Source organism: Bombina bombina, chromosome 5, assembly GCF_027579735.1.
Source record: "Bombina bombina isolate aBomBom1 chromosome 5, aBomBom1.pri, whole genome shotgun sequence".
NCBI classification, from domain to species: domain Eukaryota; kingdom Metazoa; phylum Chordata; class Amphibia; order Anura; family Bombinatoridae; genus Bombina; species Bombina bombina.
In genome coordinates, this window is record NC_069503.1 from 926406946 (window position 1) to 926425281 (window position 18336).

At 38.9% G+C, this 18336-nt stretch overlaps 1 protein-coding gene across 1 annotated transcript in view; it reads left to right on the forward strand.

Annotated features, from left to right (window-relative positions):
- The window catches only part of PREX2 (phosphatidylinositol-3,4,5-trisphosphate dependent Rac exchange factor 2), a 689594-nt gene that overhangs the window by 550160 nt on the left and 121098 nt on the right, over positions 1-18336 (forward strand). The window contains exon 37 of the mRNA XM_053715101.1: positions 541-731. Coding sequence (XP_053571076.1) covers positions 541-731 — 191 coding nt within the window. The remainder of the gene's footprint in view (positions 1-540; positions 732-18336) is intronic.

The window sequence follows — 18336 nt, forward strand, 5'->3', positions numbered from 1 at the left end:
CTTAGAATGTCATATTTGCATGCACATTTTTGGAGTAGTTGAATCAACTGAAGTAATAAAATGCCAGATAAACACAGTACATATATTTATTCAGCCTATAACATTGGTTTAAAAACCTGTACTCAGGCCTCCCCAACACACCAGGTTTTCAGGATTACCTTGGTTGAGAGCAGGTAAAATTACCATGTTTATTAATCAGCTGATTATTTCATTTGTGCTGCAGTTCAGATATACTCATAAAGTGTCCTGAGGACACGTTTGAAAACTAGTGGCCTATAACTATATTAAGATTTCATATGTGCATGCTCATATCCTGGGTAGCTGAACCCATTGAAGTAATCAACACCAGATAAAAACAGTACACATTTATTTATTCAGCCTTTAATAAAGTTCACTATCTGCTAATGAGCTGCTACAACCACCTGTGTTTATTAGTTGTACATCGTCTTAACAATTTCATAAATCAATGTTCTTTTCACACAATTATTTAGTTCATAATCGGTGCCACTAATGAAGCCTATGCTTTTTCATGTTTTGTAGCTAATGAGGCCACTCAATGCTTTGGATGAATTATATCGGCTGGTAGACTGTTTTATTCATTCCAATCGAACAGCAGCTTGTGCAAACACAGCTTGTGGTGCCTCAGGAGTTGGATTACTCTCTGTGACTTCAGAACTTTGCAACCGACTAGGAGCGTGTCACATCATCATGTGCAATAGCGGAGTGCATCGGTAGGAAACATGTGTCTCATGTATCTATGTGTAGTATGTCCTTCTCAGGAACTAATATTTTGAAATTACAATATTACATTGCAAAGCAAAGCTAGCTATTTTTCAAACTTAATTAAATTTACAGAAACACTAACATGTCTCCAAAATGTATATTATTTGCAAGCAATATACCCTATATGGCCAAAGTATGTTGTCACCTGACTATCACACCAATATGAGCTTTTTTGGCCATCCCATTTCAAACGTTGGGACAATAATATGGAGATAACTCCCTTTGCGGGAACACCGCAAGTCTTCTGGGAACGCTTTCCACAAAATTAACAAATTTTAACACTTAAAATGATTTTTATATAAAATGTTTAGTTATGCATAATGAAACAACTTTGCAATATATTTTCATTATTTATTTTGCCCCCTTTTCATGTCATTTAACAAAAAAAAAATTAATAATCTAATTCTTTAAACTGTAGTAAAAAACATAATTTATACTTACCTGATAAATTATTTTCTTTCCTGGCATGGAGAGTCCACGAATCCATTTAATTATTAGTGGGAATTCAACTCCTGGTTACCAGATGGAGGCAAAGCTTCAAGTATCCTCCCACTACCCACAATCCCCAGTCATTCAGCTGAGGAATTAAGGAAAGATAAAAAGACACATAGGGTATAGAGGTGCCTGAGGTTTAGATAAATGACAAAAAGCTGTCTTAAAAATAAGAACGGGTCGTGGACTCTCCATGCCAGGAAAGAAAATAATTTATCAGGTAAGTATAAATTATGTTTTCTTTCCAATGGCATGGAGAGTCTACAAATACATTCAATTACTTGTCGGAACTAATACCAAAGCTAGAGTCCACAGAATGGAAGGGAGGGACACACAAGACAGGCGAACCTAAATAGAAGGCACCACCGCTTGAAGAACTTTCCTCCCAAAAGAAGCCTCAGCTGGGGCAAAATCGTCAAATTTGGAAAATTTGGAAAAAGTGTGCAATGATGACCAAGTGGCCACCATCATTTTTAAAGATCCAAAAGGAAGCGACAGCCCTAGTGGAGTGAGCCGTAATTTTCTCTGGAGGCTGCTGTCCAGCTGTCTCATAAGCCAATCGAATAACACTTCTCAACCAGAAGGAGAGAGTAGAAGAAGTGGCCTTCTGACCTCTCTGTTTATCAGAAAAGACAACAAAAAGAGCTGAAGATTGACGAAAATCTTTCGTAGCCTTTAAATAGAACCTGAAAGCACGCACAACATCCAGATTGTGCAATAACCACTCCTTCTTAGAGGAAGAATTAGGAAAAAATGAAGGAATATTGCATTCTGAGACCACCTTAGTTAAAAATCCTAATTTAGTATGGAGAACCACCTTATCCGCATGAAAAATAAGATAAGGAGAATCACACTGTAGAGCCAAAAGCTCTGAAACTCTCTGGGCAGAGGAAATTGCCAGCAAATAACTTGATATCAACAGAATGCATAGGCCCAAATGGAGCCTGCTGCAGAACTTTAAGAACCAGATTAAGACTCCAAGGAGGAGCAATTGACCTAAACACAGGCCTGATTCTAACTAAAGCCTGGACAAAAAATTGAACATCTGGCAAAATTGTTAGACGCTTCTGCAGAAGAATCGACAGAGCCGAATTCTGACCCTTTAGGGTACTGACTGATAAACCCTTCTCCAGGCCCTCCTGAAGAAAGGACAGAATACAGGGAATTCACACCTGACTCCAAGAAAAACCCCTAGATCTGCACCAATGAAGATATTTACGCCATACCTTATAATAAATCTTGCGAGTAACAGGCTTACAAGCCTGAATCATAGTCTTAATAACTTTCACAGAAAAACCTTGTCTGGTTAAGACTAAGCGTTCAATCTCCAAGCAGTCAGCTTCAGAGAGACTAAGTTCAGATAGTGGAAGGGACCCTGAAGTAGAAGATCCTTACTCAGAGGCAATTTCCACAGGGGAAATGACTACATCCTCACTAGGTCCACAAACCAAGTTCTGTGAGGCCACGCTGGAGCTATTAGAATCACAAAAGCCTGCTCCTGTTTGATAGGAGCTATCACCTGAGGAAGGAGGGCAAGCAGAGGAAACAGATAAATTAGACCGAAAACCCATGGCACTATCAGAGCTGCTTGAGGATCTTTTGATCTTGTTCTGTATCTTGAAAGCTAGGCGTTTAGACGAGATGTTTAAAAGAACTTCGTTCAGTGCTAACTGTCCCATTAACTGATCTGTTTAATCAGTCACTATTAACAGGAGCTGTCCCAGATGATTGGAGAATAGCAAATGTAATACCTCTTCATAAAAAGGGCAGTAGAGAAGAATCTGGCAACTACAGGCCAGTTAGTTTAACTTCAGTAGTAGGGAAATTAATGGAAAGCCTCTTAAAGGAAAGAATTATGACTTACATAAAGACAAACAATTTAGAGGACCAAAATCAGCATGGTTTTACTTCAGGGAGATCATGTCAGACTAATCTAATTGACTTCTTTGATTATGTAACAAAAGTATTAGACAAAGGAGGAGCAGTTGATGTAGCATATCTAGATTTCAGTAAAGCATTTGACACCGTCCCACACAATAAACTTATTCACAAACTATATCTCCTTGGTCTAGATTCAAAAATTGTGAACTGGGTGGAATGCTGGCTTAAGGACAGAAAACAAAGTGTCTTAGTAAATGGAGTTCATTCAGCTGAGGGGGCTGTTACTAGTGGTGTTCCTCAGGGGTCAGTTCTGGGGCCTGTTTTGTTTAACATATTTATCTGCGATATCAGCAAAGGGCTACAGGGGAAAGTATGCCTCTTTGCAGATGATACAAAAATTTGCAACAGAGTGGATGTTCCAGGGGGGGTAGACAAAATGAGAAGTGATATACAACAATTGGAGGATTGGACAAACGACTGGGATCTAAAGTTTAACACAGCAAAGTGTAAAATAATGCATTTAGGGAAGAAAAATCCAAATGTTAATTACAGACTCAATGACACTTTACTGACTGTTACAGACGAGGAACAGGACTTGGGAATTATTATTTCAGATGATTTAAAACTTAGTAAACAATGTAGTAAGGCAGCGAGTAAGGCTAGCAGAATGCTTGGATGTATTGGTAGAGGTATTTGCAGCAGAAATAGTAAGGTTCTTATGCCACTTTATAGATCATTAGTTAGGCCTCATCTTGAGTATTGTGTGCAGTTCTGGAGGCCATATCTTCAGAAGGATATTAACAAACTTGAATCTGTGCAAAGGAGGGCTACCAAAATGGTACATGGTCTAAAAAATAAAACTTACCAGGATAGGCTCAATGACCTAAATATGTATAGCTTAGAGGAGAGAAGGGAAAGAGGTGATATGATAGCAACTTTCAAGTACATTAAAGGGTTTAGTAAAACTGAGGCTGTGGGTATTTTACATAAAATGGAAAATTCAAGAACAAGGGGTCATGAGCTCAAGCTAAAGGGTAGTAGATTCAGGAGTAATTTGAGGAAGCACTTCTTTACAGAAAGAGTGATTGATTTATGGAATAAACTTCCTCAAGAGGTAGTAGCAACAAACACTGTGGGGGACTTTAAAAATGCATGGGACAAGCATAGGGCTATCCTACGAACTAGATAAGTTTATACTGTTAGGTAAGGTGGGGCAGACTTGCTGGGCCTATGGCTCTTATCTGCCGTCAATATCTATGTTTCTATGTTTCTATGCCATCGGATCCAGCTCCGGAACTCCCCACTTGAGGGTTAACTTTGAGAAAACTTCCGGATGGAGAGCCCATTCCCCTGGATGAAACATCTGCCTGCTCAGATAATCCGCTTCCCTGTTGTCCACCTCTAGGATATGAATGGCAGAGAGATGCCCACTGAAAAATGTGAGTCACCTCTTTCATAGCTAACAAGCTCCGAGTTCCTCCTTGGTGGTTGATATACGCCACCGAAATGATGTTGTCCAATTGAAATCTGATAACCGGACTAAACTCAGTTGAGAGTCCAAAGTCCCTGAGCTCTTAGGGATCCCCAAACTGCTCCCCAGCCTTACAGGCTGGCATCCATGGTCACAATCTCTCAAGAAGGTCTCAGGAAACAAGTATCCTAAACAAGTGCCCTGAGACAAATCGTCCTGGGAGATCCACCAACACAGAGACATCCTTGTCTAAGAGTCTATAACTATCCTCTGAGAGAGATCCGAGTGGTTTCCATTCCATTGATTGAGCATACATAACTGTAGAGGTCTCAGATGGAAGCAAGCAAATGGAACAATGACCATGGATGCCACCATGAGACCAATTACTTCCATGACACCGATGGACGAACAGAGGACTAAAGAAAACAACAGATCTCCAGAAGCTTGAATTTTCTGACCTCCATTAAACAAATCTTCATAGATACTGAGTCTATGATTGTCCCCAGGAAACATACCCTGGTACTTGGCACCAAGGAACTTTTCACTAGATTCAACTTCCACCCTTGAGAGCGGAGAATAGCTAACAGAGAATCTGTATGGGATCTTACTAACTGAAAAGATGTAGCCTGGACCAAGATTTCGTCCAGGTAATGAGCCACCACAATCCCTAGAGATTGGGCCACAGCCGAAAGAGCCCCTAGTACCTTCGTAAAGATTTGAGGAGTAGTGGCGAGGCCAAAAGTCAGGGCTATGAATTGGAAATGTTAATCCAAAAAAGTGGGTCGAAAAGTTCCCTCCTTTTTGGGAACTACAAAAATATTTGAATAAATTACCTGACCCTGTTCTGCTAGAAGAACTTTGATAATCACTCCCAGAGAGAACAAATCCCTTACGCAGTTTAACCCCTTAATGACAACTGACGTACCAGGTACGTCATGCATTAACAAGCAGTTAATGACAATGGACGTACCTGGTACGTCAGTTGTCTAACAGAGTGCTGGAAGCGATCACAAATGGTTCCAGCAGCTCTGAGGGTATTGCAGTGATGCCTCGATATGGAGGCATCCTGCAATACCACTTTACAAGCCCCCGATGCAGAGAGAGCCACTCTGTGGCCCTCTCTGCACCGGTAGCGATAGTGCCAGGTGTGAGGGTGCTCGTGCGCGTGCACGATGCGCGCGCGTGCACGATGCGCGTGTGTGCACGTGAGCATGCATGTGCGCATGCGCGCGCGTGCACGTGCACCCATTAGCCACACTGACACCAATGAATGAGGGCAGAAAGGGGAAAAAAAAGGGATTTTTTTGTAAATTAAAGGGCCATTATATAAAGAAAAAAAAATATAATCTAAGAATTTAATTTTAAGACTATCGACCCTCGATTACTATGCGTTTAACCTCCACAAAGGGAGGACAGCTGGACAGCAGCTGAAGTATAACTTTTTACACAGAACTTATTCTGGTGAGTTGAGCAAATTGTGAGGTAAAATATCTTCCTTTTTTACATAGAGATTCTCAGGTGATATTTTCCTGCCAGCTTTTTACAGTTATGCTGCATCACTTTCAAGTGATTTAGCATATGAGTATTATGTCCTTTTAAACTATAAAATTTAGAATAGAAATTTGTCCACCTGTTACTTATTTTTTTATTAAATCATAAAAACCTTTAAAATCATACATTTCAGATGAGTCCACTGCCCTAATCATATTTCTACTGCCTTGTGGGGGTTAAAGACACAGTAGCCTTAGAATGTGTCAGGCTCAACCTTATGGTATCTAAAAGAATTAGAATGTTTGGGCCATGTTTGACAAGTGAACCACAACTGCTGGGATTTAGCTAGATACATTTGTGTATGTTGCTGAAGTGGTTAATGGACGCAGCATAGAGAAATCTGGCAGCATAGTTGAGTCCATAAAACCATACAGCAGGATATAATATATTGAAGGCGTTTGTTAGTAGTTCCTATAGCCACCACATGTGTATATTGATACACTGAATAGGTGTGGCAGGAAAACTAGCAAACAGTTCAAATGTGAAATACAAAACCAAATATCAGTATTACTGAAAACTGCAGTCTGAAATAGAGTAGTTATAACAGCCCTTTAAATCTAAGAAATATTACAAGCTGTCAGCTTAACTATAATGAAGCGCCAAGAGTGCTTTTTGTAGTGTGCACAAAATGGATTTTAAATTTAGAGAGATTGTTTGCAGAGATTCTGATAAGTCTTTGTAATATATGCATATATTTTTATCCAAGCGCTTATAAGTTCATATATGGCAGCTTAACACTTTCCACAAGAAATGTATACATGTAGCAGATGTTCTTACCGGTATAAACTTAAGTGTAAGTTGCGGCCGTTGCAAGAAGGAGAATGCTGCATCTCAGAGTGAGGCGTGGAGGTTGTGAGGATGAAGCAGTAGGTGCTTTGTGAACAGCGTTCACAAAATAAGCTGGATCAAGAGGGAGCTTGTAAAATAGCTCTTCAGGTAGAGGATGGCTGTAAGGATACTATCTGTCTCCAATACTAAGCAATGAGAATAAGGCAGGTGAGCCTTATAAAGCTGTTGAGAGTAAGCTGCTGGGTCCTAAAGTGAGATAAGTTTGTTATGTTGTATACATAGAGAGGATGACAACCTGACAGGACCCCCCTCTCAAGGAGCAACTCCCGGTGCTCAGGGTCGAGGGCTATCCGGATTGCGTTGGTGAAACCGGGATACAAGTCGAGGAGCAGAAATGTTAGAGGCTGGTTCCCAGGAGTCTTCATCAGAAGAGTAACCTTTCCAGTTTATAAGATATTCCAACCGACCATTCCTTCGACGAGAGTCCAAGATAGAGGAAACCTCATATTCCAGGTTAGGGTCTATAGCAACAGTAGGATGAGGAGTTACAGTAGTCGAGGCTCGGAGCTCCTTATAGGGTTTCAGCAGGGAAACATGAAATGTCGGATGGATTTTAAGGGAATTCGGTAAGGTCAAACGAACAGCATTGAGGTTAATAACTCTCTCAACAGGGTATGGACCAACAAACAGAGGAGAGAGTTTTTTCGAGGGTGTATTCAATTTCATATTCCTGGTGGAAAGCCAGACCAAATCACCTGGTGAGTAGTGAGGAGCAGGCAATCTTCGGCGATCATAATACCTCTTGTACTGATCCTTGGCTTTAACTATAGCTAATTCAATATTCTTGAAGTTCGAAGAGATATCTTCAGATAATTGGGAAATACTGGGCGATAAGGTATCGGATGTTGGCAGTAGGTGGAACCGAGGATGAAATCCATAGTTAGCAAAGAAGGGTGTTTGATTAATTGCAGAATGATGCGTATTATTGTAACAGAATTCAGCATAGGATATAAAGTCAGACCAGTGATGTTGCTGGGAAGAACAGAAGGACCTGAGGAATTGTTCCAACCACTGGTTGCACCTTTCGGTTTGACCGTTTCCCTGAGGATGGTAGGCTGTAGTGAGTTTTCTTTGTAAAGAGAATGTTTTGCAAAATTCTTGCCATAATCTGCTGGAAAATTGTGTACCACGGTCACTGAGAATGGTAGTGGGAAGACCATGATGCTTGAATACATGATTAAGCAATAAATGTATGGTCTCCATTGCAGTTGGTAGTTTGGTAAAGGGTATAAAATGGCACATTTTGGTAAATAAATCCACTACGACGAGGATAGTAGTGTTTCTGGATGACACCGGTAAATCGACGATGAAATCCAATGCGATTTCAGACCATGGTCTTGTAGGGGTAGGTAAAGGCATGAGCAAGCCATAAGGTGGATGTTTATCTCTTTTAGAGATAGTGCAGACAGGACAAGAAAGAACGTGTTCTTTGATATCTTTATACAAATGAGGCCACCAGTAGTGTCTTGTGACTAATTCATGGGTTTTGGTAACCCCAGGATGACCCGCTAGAGATGATTCATGGACAGAGCGAAGTAGTGAGGGTCTGAGTGATGGTGGAATGTATAGTTTTGAACCATGGTAATAACAACCGTCTGGATGGAGTTGTATCATATGTAATGGTTTATTGTGATCTTTGTTTTGTTCTTTCAGGACTGTCGGTAAAGATTCAAAAAGTAAATAGAAGGAATTTATCCTTTGGGATAATAGATTGTTCCGTTGTGGATACTGAAGTCTCAGATGCAATTCTGGAAAGAGCATCAGCTTTCTGTTTTTTTCCAGAAGGTCGGTAAGTGATAAGAAAGTTGAAGCGAGAGAAGAAAAGATTCCATCTGACTTGTCTAGCTGACAAGGTACGAGTACTTTTCAGGTATTGCAAATTCCTGTGGTCTGTGTAAATTAATGTAGGAATGGTGACCCCTTCCAACAAGTGACGCCAATGTTCTAATGAAAGTTTTATTGCAAGAAGTTCCTTGTCACCAATTGCATAGATTTGTTCAGCTGTATTTAAAGTACGGGAATAAAAAGCTACAGGATGCAGAGGTTTTGTTAAATCTTCTCTCTGTGACAAGATGGCCCCAATGGCGAGGTTGGAGGCGTCAACCTCCAGTATGAACTGAAGTTTCATATTGGGGAAACGCAGAATAGGTGCTGTAGTAAATCTTTGTTTGAAGAAGTCAAAAGCAGTTTGAGCTTCCTGGGTCCATTTAAAAGGTGTATTCGCTCTTGTTAGGGCTGTTAAAGGTATTGCGAGTTTTGAAAAAAAATTTATGAACTTGCGGTAGAAGTTCGCGAAACCCATGAAGCATTGTACCTGGCGTTTAGTTTTGGGAATAGGCCAGTTTAGAATAGCTTCTATCTTTTTGTTTTCCATACGAATACCAGAAGAAGTTATTTCATAACCCAAAAATGATATAGACTGTGAGTTAAACAAACATTTGTCAGCTTTTGCATATAGATGGTTACCTCTGAGCCTAGAGAGGACTTGCCTTACGTGGAGGACATGTTCTTGATAAGTTTTAGAGTATATTAAGATGTCATCTAAGTAAATAACTATATAGACATCTAAGATATCTCTGAATAGGTCATTGATCAGGTGCTGAAAGGTTGCAGGGGCGTTACAAAGGCCAAACGGCATAACGACATACTCAAATAGGCCGTAGCGGGTCCTAAATGCTGTCAACCATTCATCGCCTGACCTAATCCGTATGAGATTGTATGCACCCCTTAAGTCTAATTTTGTGAAGAATTTAGCCCCCTCCAATCTTTCTATGAGTTCTGGAATGAGGGGCAGGGGATAACGGTTTTTGACTGTTATTTTGTTTAACTGCCTGTAATCGACAATTGGTCTAAGAGACCCATCTTTATTTTTTACGAAAAATATACCGGCACTGGCCGGAGATGTGGAAGGACGTATAAATCCTTTTTTTAAATTTTCATCAAGGTATGATTTCAAGTGTTTGAGCTCTGGCTCTGATAGAGGGAATATATGCCCGGATGGAATTTCAGAGCCTGGTATGATTTCAATCGGGCAATCATATTTCCTGTGGGGAGGCAGGTTTTCAGAATCTGTTTTACTAAACACATCGGCATAATCCTGGTAAACTTCAGGAATGTTGACATCCTGGAAGTCTTCAGTGGTTTGTAAAACAGTGACTGGAAAACAGGTAGACAAGCAGAAACTGGAATTAAACGTAAGGGATTGATTAGCCCAGTTAATGTGAGGATTATGTGTAGTGAGCCAACTGATGCCTAAAACTATGGGTGAAATAGGCGAGGAGATAACATCGAATGTAATATACTCCCTGTGATTTTCTGCGGTCACTACTAGTAGGGGGATTGTTTGAAATTCTACTGGGCCAGAAGTGATGGGATTGCCATCAATGCCTCTCAAAGAAACAGGAGTCCGTTTGTGCACCAAAGGTATTTTATTTACATGTGTGAATTGTTTATCTATATATGAGGCTGTTGCTCCTGAGTCAATTATCGCGGAAGCGTTGACTCGGTGATGGTCCCACTGTAATAGAAGGGATAAATTTAGGTAGGATGATGGTTGTATCAGAGTACTGCAGCAGAATGGTTGCATAATAGTCTTACCCTTGTTTTGCCTCTGGAGAGTTGGGCATTCTTTGACAGTGTGGTTATCAGATGCACAATACAAACAGAGGTTGTTTCTTCTTCTCCTGATCTTTTCCTCAGGCGACAGAGGACCTTTTATCATACCTATGTCCATAGGTTCAGATGTAGGTTTGACTATGTGAGGTGTTGTCTGTTTCTTTGGGTATGTGTCGTGATAAGACCTCTCCTGCTGTCGTTCCCTAAGACGTCTGTCTATTGTTATAGTAAGGGTCATTAATTCCTCAAGTGTAGGTGGTAACTCTAATCTAGAAAGTTCATCTTTTATTCCATCAGAGAGACCTAGTCTGAATTGATTTCTCAATGAAATATCGTTCCATAAAGTATCTTTTGCGCATTTTTTAAAGTCAGTAATGTAGTCTTGAACTACTCTTTTCTTTTGTGCAAGACTTCTCATAGCATTTTCTGCAGTGATTTGTTTGTATGGGTCCTCATAGAGTTGACCCATCGCAGTAAAAAAAAATTCTAAGGAATTCAATATATCATCATTGCTCTCAAAATAAGCATTAGCCCACGTGCGGGGCTCTCCCCTTAGGTAAGATATAACTGTGAGAACCCTAGCTCTATCGTTAGGGTAAGTGTGGGGTCTGAGAGAAAACATTAGTAAACAGGCATTTTTAAAATCTCTATAGAGAGACCTATCACCATGAAATTTCTAAGGAGGACTGACCTGAGGCTCTATTATGGGAAGTCTTTTATCAACAACATCCCTAATATATGCTTTTAATGTATCATTCTCAGCCTTGAGTGTATTTAAACCTTCTGTTAGTATATCAACCCTTTGGTTTAATGACTGCATATGGGCGTTGATCCCAGCTGGGTCCATGTTGTAATTGGCTTAGTATTCTGTCAGGCTCAACCTTATGGTATCTAAAAGAATTAGAATGTTTGGGCCATGTTAGATAAGTGAACCACAACTGCTGGGATTTAGCTAGATTAATTTGTGTATGTTGCTGAACTGGTTAATGGATGCAGCATAGAGAAATCTGGCAGCATAGTTGAGTCCATAAAACCATACAGCAGGATATAATATATTGAAGGCGTTTGTTAGTAGTTCCTATAGCCACCACATGTGTATATTGATACACTGAATAGGTGTGGCAGGAAAACTAGCAAACAGTTCAAATGTGAAATACAAAACCAAATATCAGTATTACTGAAAACTGCAGTCTGAAATAGAGTAGTTATAACAGCCCTTTAAATCTAAGAAATATTACAAGCTGTCAGCTTAACTATAATGAAGCGCCAAGAGTGCTTTTTGTAGTGTGCACAAAATGGATTTTAAATTTAGAGAGATTGTTTGCAGAGATTCTGATAAGTCTTTGTAATATATGCATATATTTTTATCCAAGCGCTTATAAGTTCATATATGGCAGCTTAACACTTTCCACAAGAAATGTATACATGTAGCAGATGTTCTTACCGGTATAAACTTAAGTGTAAGTTGCGGCCGTTGCAAGAAGGAGAATGCTGCATCTCAGAGTGAGGCGTGGAGGTTGTGAGGATGAAGCAGTAGGTGCTTTGTGAACAGCGTTCACAAAATAAGCTGGATCAAGAGGGAGCTTGTAAAATAGCTCTTCAGGTAGAGGATGGCTGTAAGGATACTATCTGTCTCCAATACTAAGCAATGAGAATAAGGCAGGTGAGCCTTATAAAGCTGTTGAGAGTAAGCTGCTGGGTCCTAAAGTGAGACAAGTTTGTTATGTTGTATACATAGAGAGGATGACAACCTGACAGAATGTCATATTTGCATGCACATTTTTGGAGTAGTTGAATCAACTGAAGTAATAAAATGCCAGATAAACACAGTACATATATATATGTGTGTGTATGCTGTGCAGTGTCTGTGTAGAATGTGTTGTTACGTGTGTGTATTTTCATGCTGTGCAGTGTGTGTGTGGTTGTTGTGTGTTTGCATGTATAAGTGTATGTATTGTAGTGTGTTTTGCTGTGTGTGTGCATGTTTATTTGTATGTGTGCATGTGCAGCATGTGTATCCTTTGTAGCATGTGCTCCTGTATGGGTTTGCAGACTTTAAGTGCCTCATATCTGCCTAAATCTAGAAAATGAATGGGGAATGCACAGAGCAATTTTGAAGAATCTTTCCTTAAATGTCCATTGAGATAAGAATATTTAGAGTGCTTGACAAATCTGTTTAAACATTAGGAGCCAGTAAGAATATTTAGGAGCCAGGCCTCTCCTTTTACCTGGTTTACAGATAATCTTGATAATAGGAATCTGTTCCTGGGGGGACAAGACTTGGATCCTATCCTGTATCCCTGGGAGACTACATCCACTGCCCAAGGAACTGGAACGTCGCAAATCCAAGCCTGCTGAAAAAAGGAAAGCCTGCCCCCTACTTGATCTAGAACTGGATCGGGGGCGGCCCCTTCATGCTGGCTTTGCTTACCCTTGTTCCAGGGCTGGCTAGCTCTCCAAGAAGTCTTGGCTTGCTCAGATTTAGAAGACGAGAAAAATCTCTGTCCCTTAAAGTCACAAAAGGAACAAAAATTAGAAGTCTGACGACCCATGGGTCTATTCTTCTTATCCTGTGATAAAAAAAAAAACTCCCTTCTCACCATAAACCATGGAAATAATCTCTGCCAGACCAGGACCAAATAAAGTCTTACCCTTAAAAGGTAGAGACAGAAGCTTGGATTTAGAAGTCACATCTGCAGACCAAGACTTTAACCAAAGGGCTCTTCGGGCTACTATAGCAAAACTAGAAATCTTGGCTACCAGCCTAAAAACTTGCATACTGGCATCACAGATAAAAATATTAGCCAGCTTTAGAGCCTTGATCCTATAATGGATCTCCTCTGTAGTAGTCTCCTCTGAAATTAGATCAGACAAAGAGTCACACCAATAAGAGGCTGCACCAGCAACTGTCACAATACTAGCAACTGCTTGCCACTGCAAACCCTGATGAAGAAATATTTTTCTTAAATGACCCTCCATATATATATATATATATATATATATATATATATATATATATATATATATATATCTGTATACAGTATATCTATGCCTATATATGTAATCATCTATATATGTAAAGATATATATTGTACCAAAAGAACATCAGGTATAGGTAGATAAATGTATTTATGAATACATAGAATATATTCTTCTATTGGAAGAACATTGGAATGTGAAATATTCATATATTTATGTCAGGTTAGCGCATTTGAGAATATGGGATCGGATTTATACACGAGTATACTTTTTTGTCTTCATTGACTTCTATGGGGGAATACGCTAACACGCACACAATATTTTGTGTTCAGCTTTTTACGCAAGTGAAAACTGTTTACTTTTAATTTGCAATACGAGCGCTACTCGATGCGTGCAAAAAACTTACTTCTAGGGGAGTTAGCACTCAAGTGGGTGTGTTAAATACCACTCCACTTGTAGTCTGGCCCTAAATAAAAATATCTATATTTTTCATTTAAGTATGGCAGTGAACTACTTTATTTTAATATATTATACATATGTCTTGTTTTGCATATATTAATGCTTTAACATGTTAGTGCAGGGTTGTGATACGAATAGAGCACCCTGCTCTATCGATTGCACTTCACTTGTAATTAAGGCCATTGTTTGTTCACATTGCTAGTAGTTTATGTTTAATGTGTGAGATATCATGTATTGAGCACCACCTGCTATTAGAGACGTTAAGGGAAACGATGCCCATTAAAAACTATGGAAAATATAGGTGAAACAATGCTCAATTAATTTTATACATAATCTCATCTTTACAACAAGGACCTTCAGCGACCTTGCAGGTGTCTATAAATCTTGCCAAACATGATAATATTTTGAATTTTCACTATTTAAAACACTTTAATTTAGCATAGTCAACATTTTATTTAGGCACCATACGAACACAAAAATTCCGTATCACCAATATGACACCCCTGAAATTACAGGGGTTTTTGCATATGCAGTGAAGTTTTATTATGATTTATACTGTGTACCTTAAATCATTTCCTGAACAATTTCAAAACAAAATTTATTTTTTTCAGCAAATACGATTGTTGCAGAATAATTTCATTACAGGTTTTAATGAGATTAAACATTACAATTTGTACTGCTTATTTTTATTTAAATCTTTAATTTGTTTGTTTTTTTGTTGTTGGTTTTAAATGACAAATTTTTATGAGCTCTATTAAAATATATGCATTGCATTCGCATACTTAAATGGACAGTATACTGTAAAATAGTTTTTCCCTTAATTTATTTCCAATGACTTGTTATACCAGCTGCAGAGTATAGAATGTATAAGAAATTGCATTTTTAGGTTTATTTGTGTATATGAATTAGCTTGTTTTGTGCTTTGAAACCACAGCCTATTAGAGCTTGCGGGTAAAATCAGATCTCATTATGTTATGACTTTTGTGTACACAAACTTGCTTCCTTATCTTATATCTGTCTGTAAACCAAAGCTCTGTTCTTAGAGATAACAATAGAAAATTATTACTTTATTAGTAATTCTACTACATTGCCTGTCAATAGGCTGGACTTTTGTATAGAAACTTTCAGTATAAGTGAGGATACCACAGGCTAAATCAGCTATTGCAAATGTCGAATTAAGGGTAAACAATTAAATACACTCCAGCAGGTAAAATGGTTCATTGGAAACAAATTAAAGAGAACATTTTTGGGTAAACTGTCCCTTTAAAAGCAGGGAACAGCCCTTTGCCAAGCACACTGTTCTTAAGGTAAAAACTGCCTTTATAGAGATAGGGCAGGGGCTTCCCTGTACTGGTGAGATTTCATATAGAATCTCACAAGCCAAGAGAATGTTATAGTATCAGGCCTTTAGTATGTGATTTTCTTATACTTTAAATATTCCTTGTATATATTAGAAACCAAACCTGCAAATAAATACATGATAACTTGTTGTTGGATACAGAAAAACAGACATTAATTTATATTGATTCTGAGTAAATTTGGATATAAAAACCTATTATACATAAACTTGAAGACATACCTAGCTTCCCACTTTAATACACTCATTACTTGTTTGCTTTTATCTTGTCTTTAACCAGAAGAAATAGTTTGGTTAATTTTACAGTTATAGTAAATACTAAATACAGTTTTACTGATATACATATGATGCAAATATAAACTCTTAAGATCTTTGACAAATAATTTGTCAAATTTGAAAAAATTAAATTCTGTTCCTTTGCATATGTTCATTAGTTGCTATACTAGTGCAATTCTCTAATTGAGACTAGATGCTACTCTTGCTTTGAGATTTGATACAAGTCTTTCAGTTATTGTTGACAGTTTGTTTTCCAGTGCTTTCTCAAATAAAGCAGATCATTTTATAACAAACACTAAAATAGATAGAACTAAGATAAAGTTTATTTTTTCTTGTAGAGCAGTGGTGCTTTTATGTATTAGGAGTGGGCGATTCATAAAATGTCCTTTTAATGAACTGGTTATTTAATAACCGTGTACAAGCCACTGATAAAATTAATGGGCATACACCTTGAGAGGCTATGTCGGAGTTTGTGTGGAAGGGAAATGTTTTACATGACTGGGGGTTAAAATGTACTTCATAATTATATACAGCAGCATTAAGTCTATCTACTCTTCCTTTCATCAGTATGCAGTGAGTCACATCAAAGCCCAAACCTATTACAGCCACACAAAGTACCAATTTTTGATCGCTGCCTTCTCTTGCCTGCTATTTATCATTTTAAATTCCCTTTTGTGTGCCATGGTTTGAATAGAACATGTTCTGGTTTTGCTGTAAAATAAATGAATATGCATTTATGCCATTTAAGGGGAAACAAAAGATAATTTTTCTAAGCTGATTTTATTCTACTTTTCTATTTAACAATATTAAATTAGTGCTAACATAAAGAAATCAAACATTGCTTTAACAATAGGAAAGCATTATAGCTGGCAACCTCAGAATGGTAAATGCAATATTTGCAGTTTTTAAAAAGTATTATTTTGTAATAGCATTGAGTCTGAAAAGTATTTGCTCCATGCAGACCTTTAACTGACTAGACAGTTTTCCATTGCATAGTCTACAATTCAGGTCATGTTAATAAACCTTTGTGCCAAACAATGAATACGTCTGACATTATTCTATTTGGACATTGCAGTAATATCCAGTTAGGTTCCCAGTAAAGCATATAAAAATAATAATGTTTTTTTTTTTTCTTCCAAAATAAAAATAATTTACAAAGCTCTACATAAATATGTATTTTAGAATGATATCATTTAGTTTTTTTTAATTGTTAAAGACAGTGTGCAGGGTAATAGTTTGCAGAGTGAGCTGTGAGTAGGTCTGTGTCAGAAGACTACAGGGAGTGCAGAATTATTAGGCAAATGAGTATTTTGACCACATCATCCTCTTTATGCATGTTGTCTTACTCCAAGCTGTATAGGCTCGAAAGCCTACTACCAATTAACCCTTTCGTGACAGTGTAAAAGTGTCTACATCGGAACACCTGTTCCGATGTAGACAAATTGAAACTACGCTATCGTGCATACGATCGCGAGATTTCAATTATTGGATCGCATCTGGGGGGCGTCCCTACAACCCTAGGAACGCCCTCCAGACCGCGATCAAGTCCTTGAAGCGCAGAAGGCTTCAGGACAGCCGTTTGATATGACGTTCTATTCCGTCATAACGGCTTTAAAGCCCAGTGTAAATATGACGGAATAGAACGGCATAACGGCGTTAAAAGGTTAAGCATATTAGGTGATGTGCATCTCTGTAATGAGAAGGGGTGTGGTCTAATGACATCAACACCCTATATCAGGTGTGCATAATTATTAGGCAACTTCCTTTCCTTTGGCAAAATGGGTCAAAAGAAGGACTTGACAGGCTCAGAAAAGTCAAAAATAGTGAGATATCTTGCAGAGGGATGCAGCACTCTTAAAATTGCAAAGCTTCTGAAGCGTGATCATCGAACAATCAAGCGTTTCATTCAAAATAGTCAACAGGGTCGCAAGAAGCGTGTGGAAAAACCAAGGCGCAAAATAACTGCCCATGAACTGAGAAAAGTCAAGCGTGCAGCTGCCAAGATGCCACTTGCCACCAGTTTGGCCATATTTCAGAGCTGCAACATCACTGGAGTGCCCAAAAGCACAAGGTGTGCAATACTCAGAGACATGGCCAAGGTAAGAAAGGCTGAAAGACGACCACCACTGAACAAAACACACAAGCTGAAACGTCAAGACTGGGCAAAGAAATATCTCAAGACTAATTTTTCTAAGGTTTTATGGACTGATGAAATGAGAGTGAGTCTTGATGGGCCAGATGGATGGGCCCATGGCTGGATTGGTAAAGGGCAGAGAGTTCCAGTCCGACTCAGACGCCAGCAAGGTGGAGGTGGAGTACTGGTTTGGGCTGGTATCATCAAAGATGAGCTTGTGGGGCCTTTTCGGGTTGAGGATGGAGTCAAGCTCAACTCCCAGTCCTACTGCCAGTTTCTGGAAGACACCTTCTTCAAGCAGTGGTACAGGAAGAAGTCTGCATCCTTCAAGAAAAACATGATTTTCATGCAGGACAATGCTCCATCACACGCTTCCAAGTACTCCACAGCGTGGCTGGCAAGAAAGGGTATAAAAGAAGAAAATCTAATGACATGGCCTCCTTGTTCACCTGATCTGAACCCCATTGAGAACCTGTGGTCCATCATCAA